General features: G+C 49.3%; 1 protein-coding gene across 1 annotated transcript in view; it reads left to right on the top strand.

The window, feature by feature from the left end:
* The window catches only part of LOC105448966 (protein deadpan), a 17,021-nt gene extending 6,609 nt beyond the window's left edge, over positions 1–10,412 (top strand). The window contains exons 2-3 of the mRNA XM_011687872.1: positions 1,308–1,535; positions 7,138–10,412. Of these exons, the coding sequence (XP_011686174.1) occupies positions 1,308–1,535; positions 7,138–8,154 (1,245 nt within the window). The 3' untranslated portion in view covers positions 8,155–10,412. The remainder of the gene's footprint in view (positions 1–1,307; positions 1,536–7,137) is intronic.
* Positions 10,413–15,970: the final 5,558 nt, after the last annotated feature.

Here is a 15,970-nt window from a genome sequence, read left to right as displayed (position 1 = left end):
CTCCACGTTTCCCGTCTCGATAGATTAACGATTAACGCGTCCGGCAAGACTACTCGCGTGGCACCTGCGCGGAGAGATAAATTCGCCGCTGACAGAGAGAGCTTACCGAGTGCGACACCCGGTCGCGTATACGCCTTCACCTCCGTCATCCATTTCGGTCTCTCTGTGATCCACTTTATCCGGATCTATCTCCGCTCATCTGCGACTGTCACGCGCGCGCTCGTCTCGCCCCCTCGACCGCGCGCGTCTGCCTCCACGTCGTCGTCTCGACGAGCCGATGTCGGCACATCGCCAGCGAGCGCCGAGAGTCACAAGACAAAGAGAGAGAGAGAGAGAGAAAAAAAAAGTGAAAGATTATTCGGCACGTTGAGGACGCCCGCGAAGAACCCCGGCCTGCGAGCCAAGCTGACACGCGCGGCCGTACCTGCGATTTCCCAAGGCGGGAAAAACTTCGATATTTCAGACTCTGACAATGTGAGACGTGTGCCGGCTACAGCGCGACGGTTTGAACTTTCCTGGGACCGAAATGGGAAACGTGGCGAACGCGAAAGGGTATAGTACCGCGTTTCAGAAGGCGAATGTGGAGATCGACTGAAGAAGTAGACGAAGGAAACGAGAAGCCGATTCTCGTCTCCAGCGCGGAACCTTATCCGGAACCTAAACCTAAACCTGCTTCACGCTCTAGCCCTGAGCCGGTAATGTCCTCGTAAAATCGTCCTAGACCACCCAGGCTCTCTGCGCTTTACTCTGAACCCAGCTCCGAGAAAAAAGGCAGACGCGGAAGCGCGTAAAATAGTTTGAGATACTCTCGATAGTTCTGTCTGGACGCCTCTCTCTCTCTCTCTCTCTCTCTCTCTCTCTCTCTCTTTCTTCCCCTCTCTTTTCCCTCCCGGATGCTCTCCATGTCATTCTCTCGCCGTTGTTTCGCTTGCTCGCCCGTTCGCTCGTCACGCTCATCGCCGGCGGCGCCTCGTAAATCACCTCTTCCGCGAAGCGCGCGCACAAAAAAAAAGGAATACTCCGGCTAGGATAGAGGAGCGTGTTGCATCTAGGCAACACGTTGACCTACTGCCGTTGAGTCGCGAACGTTGAAGCTCGCGGACGAAAGCTACTTCAAATTATTAACTGTTTTTTTCTAACGTACAAAGAACCACGGCTTCTACCTCTGGTTATCGAGAATAACAACGCGAATAATACTTCGGATATGCCGACGGATAATTGCCGCGTTCTTATCTGAGAATTACAGGTCGCAGGTCGTTGATAGACGTATTAAAGAGAGATCGTTTTTTTTGCCTTCTATTTTTCAGGCTAACAAACCACTAATGGAAAAACGACGACGAGCGAGGATCAATCAGTCCTTGGCGGCGCTGAAGGCGCTCATCCTCGATAGCGCCCGCCTGGAGAACACCAAGCACAGCAAGCTCGAGAAGGCCGATATCTTGGAGCTTACGGTCAGGCACCTGCAGCGGCAGAGATCGCTCGCCCAGCCCGGGCTGTCCAGGTACAAAGCGGGATACCAGGACTGCTCCAGAGAGGTAAGACCGCTTTTAATTTAGAGAGAAAGCGCGCGACGCTGCGTTATATATACACAACGTTATATTTTTTTATAACGACGGTATCGTAGAGAAAGGTGTATTATAACTTTTACGGATTTTATCAGCCGCTGAAATTTTAGTTTTGCAATACGCGAAAGGAGATGTGCTTTAAAAGAATGCTGTTCGACAAAATCCCGATCGATACCGTATCTCCGAGAGAGCAAAACGAGAACGCGTCGGCGAGGCGAGTTCTCCGGCGCGGAAAAACGCGGGTTTTGCGTCACGTTTACCATTATACTCCGCACGTTTCGTCACGGGGTAGCACGGCGGGGTATGGGACGGCGGGGATGAGGGAGCGGGAGGGGGTGGTGAAAAAATTCCAGCGCGTCCGGGGAGCGTGTAATCGGAGAACTCGGCGGAACTGGTTCGTGTTACACGGCGGAAAGGGGATGGGGAAGGCGGGATTCTCTACACGGTGGAAGAAGAACCCACCCGAAACCACCCTGCCTCCGTTCCCCTCCCTCTTTCCCCTCTCCGCCGCACGACGATAGGTATCCAACGTATCGGGTTGTCGTCGGGGAGAGTCTCGCGTGACTCCGCGAGAGAGGCTCAATCGCTCGTTCGTTAAGGAACGTCCAGTCGCGAAACGAAGGGGAGACTCGTTGAAAGCGGACACCCCGTAAATGCCATCGCGCAGAATTTACCGGATGAACTTTGCGGTCGGATCCTCGGTCGAATCAGGTAGTCGGCCCCGGGATCGCGGGAAGCGGAGGGAGAAAAAGAGTTTTCGGTTTCTCCGCGTGAAGACTCGGCACAGAATTCCCGGAATTGTGACCAAAAGTCAATCAAATCTCTACATATAACAAATAGTATATATTGACATATTTCGGTAACTGTGACTCAATTTGATATACCGATATATATTTATTTTTGTAACAATATTTTAAGAATTATTATATGTATAAAAATAAATACTAAAAATGTATTGCTATGTTTTCCTTTAGAAAATAAGAAGAGTTTAGAAAAGAATTTAAAAAAAGAGAGACATTAGATTTTAAAGAAACGCAAGACTTTAATTTTAATTGTGCAAGGAGATCTAAAGCTGTAGAGTGTTATGTGGCTGAAAAGAAAAGATGGTGGTTTTCTAAAAAAATCTGTTAAATAAAATTGAAACATTCATTTATCAGATTTATATGTTATTGTTAATAAGTCATTATTAACAAAAAAAAGGATCATATCAAATATACAAATCATATATCTTTCGCATTTAGACACCTTCCACAATGTGTATTTAATTAATCACAGCGCTGTGGCAGTAATCTAATTTACGGGTGTCCTCCTGTAGACAAAAAATCCAGTCCAAGAAAAATCAGTAACTCGAGACGAATTTTTTTTTCTCTTATCGAGCAACTTCAGCCTCGGTCGTACGCGCGGGGTAGGCGACGCGATACGCCGCGACGGCATTTCCGTCGTATATCTTCATCGGTAACGTAACCAGCGCGGGCACGACAACGCGGCACAAGCGTGTGTACCGTGGAACTCGAGGCGTCGAGTCGATTGTCGGCTCGCCTCGCCTCGACAAAGCGCACTTGTCACGCCACAAAGCCCGACCGTGCGCGCTGTACCTGTCGCGCGGCGGCCGCCTTATCAGAACGCTTGCCGATAAAGTCGCCGACTTCCCGGCGCTAGGATACCGCCCCCGATCGAAAGAGATGCAGCCAGCCCACACGCGTGCCGGCAAGGAGTAACCTGCCGGCCGTACGTGACGCCCTGCGTCAGATAAAGGGAGGAAACAAATTGGGAAGTTATTACTGTCGGCGTGTGTTTTCAATCTTCCTCGCGCGAGCACGGTCGTTCTTACGTCGAACGGATAATTGCCGTAATAAAACTTACGTAATTCTCAACACGAAATTGCTTTTCGAATTTTATCGCAACCTTTATCCAAACCATATTTATTTTGTTGCACGCGCGTAATTATTTTTAAGCAAGTGTTATGCATATGGACACACACACACACACACACACCCACACACACAGGAATGCTAATTGAAAAGTTCTGTGATTGCATTGCCGTGTTCCGCGCGCAATTGCGTAACGTAACGACGACAGCCGTCAAGGCCAAGGTCTCCTGCGACACGGAGACCAGATGATGTGTGAGCGTTCTTACGCTCTATAATTTGATACGTGCTCTAGAATACGGATAGACGTCTGCTTTTTTTTTTAACTGCGCGCCGTGAAAAGACGTCATCGAAATTTCGAACGTAGGAAAAGTGATTAAGAGAGGGACCTTCGAAATGCCCCGAATCAATTGCACAATTGGATAGGCAGCGGCTCTGAGAGCGTCAAAAAGCGTAACGCGAATTCCGTGACATCCTCTTTAAGGAAGCGGCCGCGGTGTACACCCTTCGTTCTCGCGACAATAGAATAAATCGGAACGGCAACGTCGGGGACTCTCTTATGGTCCTCATTTAGTCGCTTATCATCCTTGATCAGTTTCTAATCTGAGAAAAAAAACTCGCGTGGAAGAGAGATCTCGCCCTGATAAAGAGAAGAAACTGCGATGATTTCCTTAAAGGGGATGTCGCAAAGTTCTCGCCGCTGCGAACATTCTCCAATCGTTTTGGAGCATCGTAAAAAGTGTATATGTACAATAGATTATTGATGTACGAAGGTTGTTTTCTTCCTGTGTCACGCGGCATCAAATAGAACGATAAATATAAGTCTCGGAATTTTTCGATCAGCTCTCGTACATTGATAAGGAAGCTATATGACTTAACGCAGCATACACGAGCAGAGTACATACATGAGCATACATCGAGAATTAACGTGTGAAAAATTACACTCGTTTACTCTTCTTTCATTTATCGCACTTTGGTTCATCGACATGCAAAAAAAAAAAGAATAAGTCTCGGTCAATTCGCCAACTTTGCGTGAGAATTCTTGAACTTGGAAACTTTTCTCTTAGAATGCAGAATTAATCTTTAAATTTCGATTGCGCAGAAACGTTCTCGAATAGATTCCGGGCAGGAGGAAGGGATCGAATTTCGCAACGCTCTCAGCGTTTCGAGCGGTCAGGAGAGCGTGTCTAAAATTTTGGATAGCCGAGTTGAGCGCCCGGCGAAATCACGGCGCGTGTGATATACGAAGCGAGAACGGTAGAAAGGAAGGAAGGAAGGAAGGAAAGAAGGAAAGAAAGAAAGAAAGAGCGAGGGTCCCTGCGGGACAAACTTTATGGTCTTATAAAACCGGCGGTCGACCAAGGCGACATGTCCTACCATTGCCCGCGGCCCTTCCCATCCTCCCTACGGGATCTCGTCTCGCCCGTCCGAAAATATTGTACATTTCTACCCGCGTCTCTGCGAACGCTATCCCGTCGTTCGGTCCGTTCGTTCCTTCCTCTCGATTCTCGATGCTGAAGCGTAAGAAACGGGAAACGCGGGCGCGGCGGAACCTCGAAACATCGGCGTTTCCCGGAAGCTCCGGGAGATCGGTAGCGCATGAAGATCAACGGGTTCCGAGAAATTCGTATTGCGCAAGTGCAATCGTATAATAAACTCCGAATCGGTTTCTTCGAAACGGCTCTTATCCTAACGGAATTTTAATCCGAAGCTAGTCAGATACTCGACATTGATGGCCTATTGCCGAACTTTCTTTGAGACACTCGACTACGAATTTGTTAAGGGATCCAAGAATCGCGTGTGTATATATATATGTATACACATATATTCTTGGGATGGAGGAATGACGCGATGCACTTTGAGAGAGAGAGAAATGCGATGCATGAAAACCAGGTCAAAAACTACCCACGCATAGAGATGTTTTCTCTTCTACATATAAAACACGCAGAAATGTTCCACAAAAAAAGAATCGATTCCTAAAATATACATTTTTATATATTAAATATCGTCGATCGTTATTAATTGCTCTCTCCGATATTAATTTAATAATTTCAAATTAATTTACAATTCTTTAGAAACATCTACACGTGCAGTAGGATCGAAAATGCGGATTCCGTTTCTCCTAATTGCTGACGCGCGCGATTAACCCACATTCGCGGATATCTATCCAAGATAACGCGATCCTTTCTTCCCTTCCAAGTCCTCGCTCTCTTTCTAGCGCGTAGTGGCGGCGGCGACGGCGGATTCGGTTGCTTTATTTTGAAGCAGCGACCCATAAAAGCTCTCTCGCGCATTCGCGGCTCGCCGTAAAACTATTGTCCGCCAACGGCGGTGACGATAGTTTCGCCGGCGGGCAACGCGCGCTCGATATGCCGCCGCCGTGCCGCGCCGTGTGAAATATAGCGCGCGATACGCTATGCGATTAGAGATCAATCGCGCCGCTTCCGCCCGAATCGCCGCCGCTTCCACTAGCAATTCGGCCCACTTCCGGTCTACCGCGAGCTCGTGTCGCGACGGTCGCGCGCTACTAACTTTTTCCACGGTTCATCGTCGTTTTTTTTTTCACGCGCGCACATATAGAATTAAATGCGATATATAATTCGCGGGATATAATTTCCTAGTTTTTGAAACTCTAGATCCAGATACGACTTGTCGAGTTTCTCCCTAACTTCCGAAGAAAGATACAAAGACACTCGCGCGACGTTGAGATAAATCTAATCCCATAGAAGAATACTTTTACATACGCGTGTCATCTCTTAAATTCTGACAGCGAATTTTTTGTCTAACGCGCAATTCAATCTCCCTCTTTAATTATCTCGAAATATCGAACCGCCGGCGGGGGGTAGCACATTATTATAAAATCCCGCCCGATTACCTTCCGCGCCCGACACGTTAATCAGCGGCCGCCGCGCTCGTGAGCGCGGCGTTAATTAGTGATTCGCGGCGATAATACCCGGCCGCGAAAAGTTCGCAGTTGCGTCGTCGCAGCTCCGCGCCCCGGCCGACGGGTTAAAGAGCGTTTTATCGTGCCGGTTGTTATCGCGCCGTACGAAATAAATTACGGGGCCGCGGGGGCCTCTCGCGCGCGTCCGGGTCGCGCCAGCCGACGACGGGGCGGGATACCGGGAGGGAGGGCAACAAATAATCACGCGGCGCCGTTACTCGACCGTACTGCGGATTAAAGAGCGAAATATTCAATTACGGCCCGGCGGTCGATAATGACTGACGCGCGCGATACCGCGCTCGCGGTCGAGAACGGAATTTCCAGCGCGCAATATATTTTCCCGGTTCGGTTGACTCGCGCGCGAATGTTTGCTCACGTTCGCTGGCGTTAACGCTCGCAAAAGTCTGCCTCTCCGCTCGTGAAATTATTCGCGAGAGCGGCCTGGGGGAAACGCAGATTAGCTGTCGCGCAAAGCGAGAAGCTCGCGCGGTCTCTTCTGAACTCGACGCGCGAGTCCCCCTCCCCACCGGCATCGCTTTAATATCGCTGCGTCGGTTTGCGAATTGTTTGCGCGTTCGCGTGAAATTCAAGGATCGCAGCGTGATTCATCCGCTCGAGGCGCGCGACTCCCCGTCGTTGCGACTCTTCGCTCCATCGCTTATATTTACGATCCGAAAGACCACTTATTAAATATCGCTTATATTTACGATCCGAAAAACCACTTATTAAATATCGCCGGTCTCTCGTTGTCGTGTTTCAGGTGAGCCGCTATCTCGATGCGCCAGACATCATCACGGGCAACACCACGCCGATGGATCCGGCGGTGAAGCAGCGGCTGCTCCGCCACCTCGACAGCTGCGTGTCAGAGCTCGACCTGGACCTGGGCTCGCGGCCGGACAGCGGCCTGGGCAGCAGCCCGGGCAGCGTGACGGACCGCGTGGCGGGGACGACGAGCCCGGGCCCGCTGGACCACCATGTGCCAGTCGGGCCGCATTGCAGCGCCGCGCTCACGCCGGCCGGCCTGATCAAGTCCGAAATTCCGGAGATGGTGGAGGCGGCGCGGCCGGACAGCAGCACCACCGCCGGCGACGAGAACAACAACAGCAGCCGGCCGACCTCCGCCTTCAGCCAGGTGAACCCGGTGACGTTAGACCCGCACCATCCGCATCATCCGTCGGGTTTGCCGGTTGATCAGGCCTCCACGTCGCAGCAGAATCCGAACATGCTCTCCGTCGTACAGGTGATACCATCCCGATTGCCGGACGGCCAGGTAGTCTTCCTACTGCCGAGCCACTACGTGCAACTGGCGGCGGCGGCCGCGGCGAACGGCATCAGCATCGGGCCGAATCCGCCAACGGCGATCTGGGCGGCGACCAACATGTCGCTGCTCAAGGCCACCGATAAGCTGGCGAAGCGGCCGCACGAGGAAATCGGCCAGGAATGGCAAGATCCCACCGGCGGCCTGAAACCGAGCAAGAGCCCGCGGATGGAACAGCCGGAGCAACCGCTCGACTTCACCACCACGTCCAAGAAGATGAAGACCGCCAGCTCGAGAAACTCGACGCACTCCGTCGATCACCATCATCATCTACGGCAGCAGCAGCAACAGCAGCAGCAGCAACAGGCCCGTCTACCAACCGAGACCGGCGGTCCCATCGTCCACGAGGACAGACCGTCTAGTCACGCGGACAGCGAGGTCACCGTTGGTATGCCCTCTCCGTCGCCAATCGGTCCGCAACCGGTCAAGGATGAGGAGGGTATGTGGAGACCGTGGTAAAGATCCGAGGCTCTTTATCTTTGTAAATAGAAGTGTGTGTATGTGTATCTCGTGGAGCGGACGTGCGAAACCGGAAGTCGCGCCGGTGCGCAGCTGCGATCGTCGTCTACTGTGGAAATCTTCCTTGCATAGCTACGATCAGGTCGTGCATACTCGGCACGTATCTGGAATGTTTGGTAAGCGAAATTGACGTATTAGCAATGGGAATAATTTTGGAGATATAAAATTGTCGTAGATTTTAGATTTTATTTTTAGGGGTAGGTGCGCCATTGACATTTTTAAAATCCGGATGCGAAAAGAACTAAATATTTTTTTGACTAAGCAGCGATTGAAGAGACGATAAAGAAAAATTGTCGTATTTCTCGTCGTTTCGATGGCCACGCTGCAGAATATTCCACCGCGACACGTTCGATTTCGAGGCTGCGTCCCTGGGCGAAAATGCGCGTACATTTCGCGAAAAGTGCTCCTCAATTAGCGTAATATAATTCTCAAAAGAGTGTCGATAGCGCGCGGAGCCAAAAGTAATTAACGCGCGATATTTATTTACGTTATTACAGAGGGAGGGGGGCGGGAATTGGCAATGACACAATTTCGCGATAATGCAATCCGCAATCGGGGAGGGATCGCGCAATCGGCGAAATTTTCACAGGCGCGGGAAATTAACGCGATTGGCGTTAATATCGAGAGGAATGCTAATTGGCGGGTGGGAAGGAAGAGAGGGCACTCGAAATTACCCCTTTCACGCAGCCGCAAGGTCGACGTATTTTACGTACGTTAAAAAGTGTAATATATCCTCCTCCTCTTCCTCCCGTATTATTTCTCCGATCTCCGGATTTTCGCGCTCGAGGCAGAAAGTCGAGGAAAACCGCGACCGACTTTTTTTCTCCCCTTTTTTTTCCCTCTCCCTCCCGTCGCACACCACTCGCGCTTGGCTGTGGGGAAAACGGGTACACGGAAAAGGCGGTATGCGCATTCTCGCCTAATAACTCCGCGCGCGCGTGTGTGACGTCAGCGTTGCCGCGCGCCGTTTCTTGCGACGGCGCTAATGAAGCCTTTAATTTGCATCGCGTCCAAAAGCGCCGACGCGGTCGTTAAATCCGCTGCAACGCCCGGCGTTGCTCTCTCTCTCGCCCGAGAAAGCGTTCGAATAACGGGCGTTCGAATAACGCGACCGCGGAGATTCTCGTCATCGGCTCCCGAGATGAGCGAATTCAACCGCGGGGAAGGAGGAGAAAGAGGAGAGAGGGATAACGTAACGAGCAAAACCGCGGCGAGACACGTAACGAAACGCGGGAATATTTAATGATCTTGTAGCGTGACACGAAAAAGATTAAGTATTGTACATTTTTTTTTTGTGAAGACCGCTCGCATTGCCATGCGCTATTTTTGGAAACGTTCAAGGAAGGCGAAGAGACGCATTAGTCTCTGACGGCTGTTTTAACTTCGTTAAACGGCGCCTCGTTGTTAAATTTATAATCTCTCCTTTTCGGATCGATTGAGCCTAAACGATCGATCGAATCGATCCAACTTGGCTTGCGCCTCTCTCTCGGTCGAGGGAGAGACCGACGAGAGCGCGGGATCGAGAAGCGGGTGCGGAAGTCGACGACGCGCAGCGACGCGAATGCCAAAATAGGGCGGAGTGCGAGACAGGATTGTAAAAAAAAAAAAAGAAAACTATACACACACGCCTAAACTTCCGCGATTTTCCCCGAGGAGAGACAGCGAGAGGAAGGCCGGTGCCGCTCGCGGTCCCGCGAGTTTGCGATTGTGCAAGCGACAAGAAAGAAATCGTTCTGACGTAGTTGCGCGTAAAAACGCGCTACAAGATAATTGTATGTATGTAAATGATGGAGTAATTAGTTTACGAATTATTAAGAAGATAAAGAGAGAAAGGGCAGTGAGTGTGCGAGAGAAAGGGTGGGAGTGAGTGCGTTTTAGTCCGCCATTCGTGTACATAGCCTCTCGATCGGAATTATTGCTATTTGCGAGATATAGATTTATTTTGATGTTATCTAGGTGTATACGGCGAGGAGAGAAAGAGGGTGCGTTTGCGTGCGTGTGTATTGCGTGAGTAGCAGCGAGCGTGTTCGTTTGCGGAAGGCGCGACCGCCCCCTCCGACGGGGGGGTCGCGCTCAGCGTAGCGAGGAGTCACCATCTCACCACCTAATTTACGTCTGTAATTGCTAAATATTCTGGGATTCGAATTCCTTATTCGATGTACTTAGACAAGGCAGTCAATATAGGCATGTATATTGAACTGTACGGCGTCGTGTCGTTTCTTTCTTTTTTTTTATTACTCCCTGCGATTTCTGAACTTTCTGAAAGTTTCGATTTGATCCCCCAGATCCCTCCTCCTTTCTTCCATCGACTTCTATTGTCATCCGGACAGATGTCAAGATGTCAGCGCTCTTCGAAGCTGCGGATCATCGGACGTCAATCGCGGAGACTTGTCGAGGTAAGTGAAGTCAAATTATAATCTTTAATACGCTCTCTGTGGAAATATATAAGTAAAAAAAATGCCTGGGAATATACGTGAATATGCGTACGTTTAAAACTTTGTGCAAACTTAAATGGAGCTGTTTTTAAACAAAATTTCCTGCGACATAATTCAATCACTCGTTATACTTTTCTCTTCTTGTCGCGATTCTAAAGTATCGAGTGGCGTCGCCCGAAATCGACCGAGGCCGATCCATCGTGTCCCTCCACTTGTTCCCTTCCACTTTTTTTTTCGTCGAATAATTTGCATCGCCTCGCGCGGTCGACCTTCGGGCGAGCGCCTTTCGACGGAGAAAAGGCGACGGCAACGACGGGCGGCGGGATCGTTAATGCGATTTTTTCCTGGCCATTAAACTTTTTTTGCCGGGACGTCCCGGCCGGCATGGCGCGCGCGCGAATCATGCCGGAGAAACCGATTACCGATCGTTAAAAGTCTGCCCGTTTGCGCGCCCGGCGGAATGACCGTTCGCACGACTTTCCTGCCCGCGCCCGCACGCTCGCGCCGTATAACCGTAACGTAAACGGGCGTAAAGTCCGCTCCGGCAAATGAGCCAAATCCGTTTCCGCGACTGGCCGCTTACCGGAAACCGGTTTGTCGGAACGCGCGAGGCCCCGGCCGCGCGCTCGGACATCGTAATGAACGATAAAACGAACGTCTCGCGCGAAGAGAGACCGCCTCCTTTCGGATAAGGACGACGCGCCAGCGTCGACCGCGGCTTTCGTAGAATTCTAATAGCGCGGATTACCTTATTTAGAGTCACGCTCCGTTCTCCCCAAGCAGCAAATGTGCATTAGAGGGCATGGACACGCCCGCGTGTATTTCACAATCTCGCGCGTGTGTTTTTCCGAATGAAGATCGCTTCCGCATACATATCATCGATTTTTGCGTTACGTAATACGTAGAACGTCGAACAAGATATCGATAGTTTGGAATATCGTATTCTTCTCTCCTTGATCTTCGACCTCGTGAATCGTTCGCAACCGCGGGATTCATCCTCGCCAAGTAAATCACTCGCGGAGAGCCTCAAGGTTGCAAGAGAGTCCTGAATGTCTGTATAGAAAATGTTCCTCGTCGTCGGAAGAGAAATTGGAGCAAGAACGTGGATCGAGGCCGCGCGTCGCGCGAGGCGGGGAAAAGAGCGATTATCATTATCCGACGAGCTTACAATCGGCGCTTTATCGCACCAATCTCCGCACCGCAAACGCGCGCGGGGCTGGTGAGTCCTCGTAGCTCGTAGCACGACGCAATCTGCAATTTTTTGTCATTTGGCAAATAAAATCTATACGTACACATATACGCGCGCGCGAACGTACGCACGTACATACGTAATAATAGGTCGGTCCGTCGCGTAGATCAAGTTACGTGATCGCGCAACAATCACGGCAATTACGGGGACGAGAGATCAATCGATACCTCGTTCGTGCGATCATTCCGCGCGAACGGAAAGAGCGTGTGAGTGGGAGAAAGGAAGCGGGGAAGAGAAACGAGGGAGATGGAGATATTCGCAGAGCAGCTATCGATCCGCACGTGGCTTCGATTGTTTCCATGACGAGGAAACCACCGAAAAACTCATCCTGTCTTCGGTAATACACTTTTTAACGCGCAGATCGCGTTATCTTCTTCACTTAAATGACAGATTTCGGATGTTTTCTGCCACTAATCTTTCTTTACTTTGCGTCAATATTATTTTAAATTATTGATACGTTTTTCGTCCAACGTTTGATATTTTACGTTATGCGATAGATAAGATGTTCTGGTAATATTTAAAGAAAAAAAAAGCGCGACTGATGGGAAGATTGGAAGATGGGAAGTTGAGAAATCGATGTCCTGATACGCGCGCGCGCGTGTGACGACGTCGGAACTTAGCGCGAAACTGTCGGGGTTTTCACCCGAAAACAAGGCGGATCTCTCTCCCTTTCTCTCACTCATGTATCCCGCTCTTTCTCTCCTAGCTCGGGGCTTCTTCCTTCGCCTAATGCATAATATATGTAGCGCCGCAGCGCTTTTTCTCCTCCCCGCGAGGAGAAGCCACCGCAATACGCTGCATTATTAATGCGCCTTATCTGCCGCGTGAAATCCGCGCGGTGCGCGCGTATATAGACGCTGTCACGCGACGTGGCGATCGGTCGAATTTCTACGCGGCGATGTAATTTGAAATGCTGAGAATTATCGAATTTATAAAATAGACAGGCCTAAAATTATATTCTCGACGAGAACCCGGATTCGGCGGGGAAAGACTTAATATCTTGAAAGAAGCGCTGCACGAAACCGCCGGTGTTAGCTCGTGTACACGCGCGAGAGTAGGGTCTGGAAGGAGAATCGTGCGAACGAATAAATGAACGATCGCGCTGAATTTTATTAGCACCTCGGGGCCTAGCTGCGGTCCGGGGTCCGTAGAGTTGTAATTTTACAGACGCGGAGACGAGAAAGACGCGCCGGATAGACGGAAAGAGACATCGGTGGTTTATTATTAGCTAGACATAAAGAGAGAACGAGGAACGCGCTATTTATTAAAGGAGGCAGCGAGGAGGATGAAAAAAAAAGAAGAGAAGAAGAAGGTGCGTGCTGTCGACCGCTGGCGAGGGCAGTCTTTAAATCAGAAGCTTTTAGATCACATCCGTCTCGAGATTCATGGTGCTTTTCTCTGCCTCCCTTTGCTTTTTCTCTCTCTCTCTCCCTCTCTCGATTTTGTTTTGTTTCCTCTCCCCTTCTTCTCTCCCTTACTCTCAACTTTGTATGGCCACTAATTGAGCCGTATCATTAGCATACGCTGTCGCTTCTCCGTCCGCTCGTCAGGCACCTGACCGGCTATTAAAAGCTCATTATTTCGAGGTTTTACGCGGGCGCGCGCGTAATTTCAGTTCTCCGCCGGCCCCGATTCGTCCCTCGTGACAACCGCGACTCTCACATTATCCCGTCTCTCTCTCTCTCCTCTCCCCGATCTTCGCCATGCCTCGAATCTTTCTCTCCCTGCGGCTTCTACTTGGCAGTTTTATGCCAAGTATAAGGCACCAATGTATCCCGCTGCCAATCAACTCGTATCTCTTTCGAACATTCGATAGGCATGCACATAAAATAATGATCTCGAGCGTGCAAAGCGGTAATCGAACGCGATATCGAGTGGCGTGATTCGGGAGGATCGGTGAGAAGAACGTGATTATATCGATTTTGTGCCCTGGCTGCAGCAACTGCTATCGCAGTTTTGTTATATTAAGATTACGTATATTGAAGAGATTGAATTACGAACTGATGATTAGAATTCTATCAATCAAATAATTTTAATCCGTTTCGTTCTAGTCGGTTGAATTCTAATCTCCAATTTGCAATCCGCAATATTCATTGCGTAGTTTGAGACTGTACCGGCTCGATATTCGTGTATGTTAAAAAATGTACATCCGTCTGTAACTTGTTAGAGATTAAAAGATATATAGAGTTTGATGGTTTAAATCGAGAGCAGATAAAATTGAACATTACGCAGACAAAATTGAGAAGCACGAGTAGTATTCTTGGGCTGTGCGAGAATACTATAATATTCTATAAATATGTTTTACATAAATTCTTAGGGGGTACATTTTACGAACACTTATCTTAGATATATGATTTAAAAATACAGTTACATTTAAATACACTTGGACAAAATTTTGGAGACAAAACTGGAACCCTTTCTAAAAGGTTCGCCTTGCTCTTGCCTTTCGATCTCGGTCGCGGAATATTTCACGGAGAAGCAACGGAGGAGGATGGTGCGACCACGCGATATGAAATGAAGCACACGCATACACACACGCGCGCACGAGGCGTGGCGTGGCTTCGTGTTGAAATTCGGACACGCACGTTGGCGAGCAATTAACCGAGCCGTCGCCTCCTTCCCGCTTCGCCTCGTCCCCCTCCTCCCGCTCTCGCTAAATTAATTACACCGTGGAATTGAAAATTGCGTGTCGCATCCGCGTTCCCTCAAAGAGGGGAAACGTGCGCGTGCAGAACTTCCAGCGGATAACGAGAATCTGCTTACCGAGAGAGAGAGACAGGATAGAAAGAGAGAGAGCTCCCTTTTCTCCACCCTTTCCCCTCGGGGTAGTTCGGGAACTGGAAAGAAATCCCATGGATATACGAGAGGGCTACCTGTTTACGAGAGGATGCACCTGCGCTACACCAGGATAATCATTGTCCTGCCGTCGCCGGTTAACGCGCCAGATCACAGGGCGCTACGCGAGCAGCTATCTATCCACCTTCCCCGTGTGAGTAGCACACGGCCAATTTCGATTGATTATGGCAGGTGTGGATCGCGCGAGTTGTTTAGAACGAAAGAGATTCTCGAGCCGGGTGAAAAAGTTCGAGGAATTCCGAACGACGTGGCGAGAACAACGAGCAGCTCGACGCCAGGTAAGAGAGGCGTACCGCGTAAGAACATTAAGCAACGGTTATACGATTAAAAGATGACACGATGTTTCGTATCGCGTTAAAAAGAAAACTTATTTAGAACTTTATTTTTTATTATTAAATGTCATAGTGTCCGTGTTTGTGTGTTTGTATCATTTATCGTCTAGAGATGTGAATTATGACCTGAAAATATCTCAAAAAGAATCCTTTATCTTAGAAAATCTTTTCTTCCAATAATAATATTCTCTTACAACTTTTTTTCTGCTTATTTTTATCCTAATAAAAATCAATAATTGCTTGGTGCTAAGATATTTCACTCAAAAATTCGTTCATAATTCGAACAGGCAAGATAGTATTACGTAATAATTATAAAAAATGATTTTTAAATCTCGAGCTTTTTTGAGATCAGCTTATCTTACGATATCCGAGTTAGATCTTTGTCCGTTGTTTATCGAATCATCCATAATGATCAGCCGATTGTTCTGATGAAATTCAGATCGCGTAGATGAGGAAGATTGTCTAGGATAATAATAATTATGGATGTTGTTCCTGGGATTTCGGAGGTTTCGTTGAATAAAATTGGGATACTATAAACACGTAATAAATTTGTATAATGAGCGACTGCAAGCGTGCAGGTGCATGTGATCTCACGCGGGAGGGAAGGAGAGAGGACGCGGTTTCCGAAGTACGTGTGATCGTAAAGAAACGTGCAATTAATAGACGCGCGAGCGCGCGCGCCGCTGGATCGTGGGAAGATACCGCGCCGATTACGATAGTTAGCCATCCCTATGCCCGGCTACGTATCTACCGATCTAACGATCTGGTGAATCCTGGCCGGTGGTTCCCAATTTTCGAAATCGTTCACCGAACAAACGAGGGCATCATTCCGACGCGGTCTGCTCCGATGGCAGCCAATTTTCAACGATCGTTCTTGTTACGGG

This window comes from Wasmannia auropunctata, unplaced genomic scaffold, assembly GCF_000956235.1.
Source record: "Wasmannia auropunctata unplaced genomic scaffold, wasmannia.A_1.0 LD336078.1, whole genome shotgun sequence".
Lineage (NCBI taxonomy): Eukaryota > Metazoa > Arthropoda > Insecta > Hymenoptera > Formicidae > Wasmannia > Wasmannia auropunctata.
The sequence above is the reverse complement of the archived record's forward strand: the minus strand, read 5'-3'. Positions and strand labels throughout refer to the sequence as shown.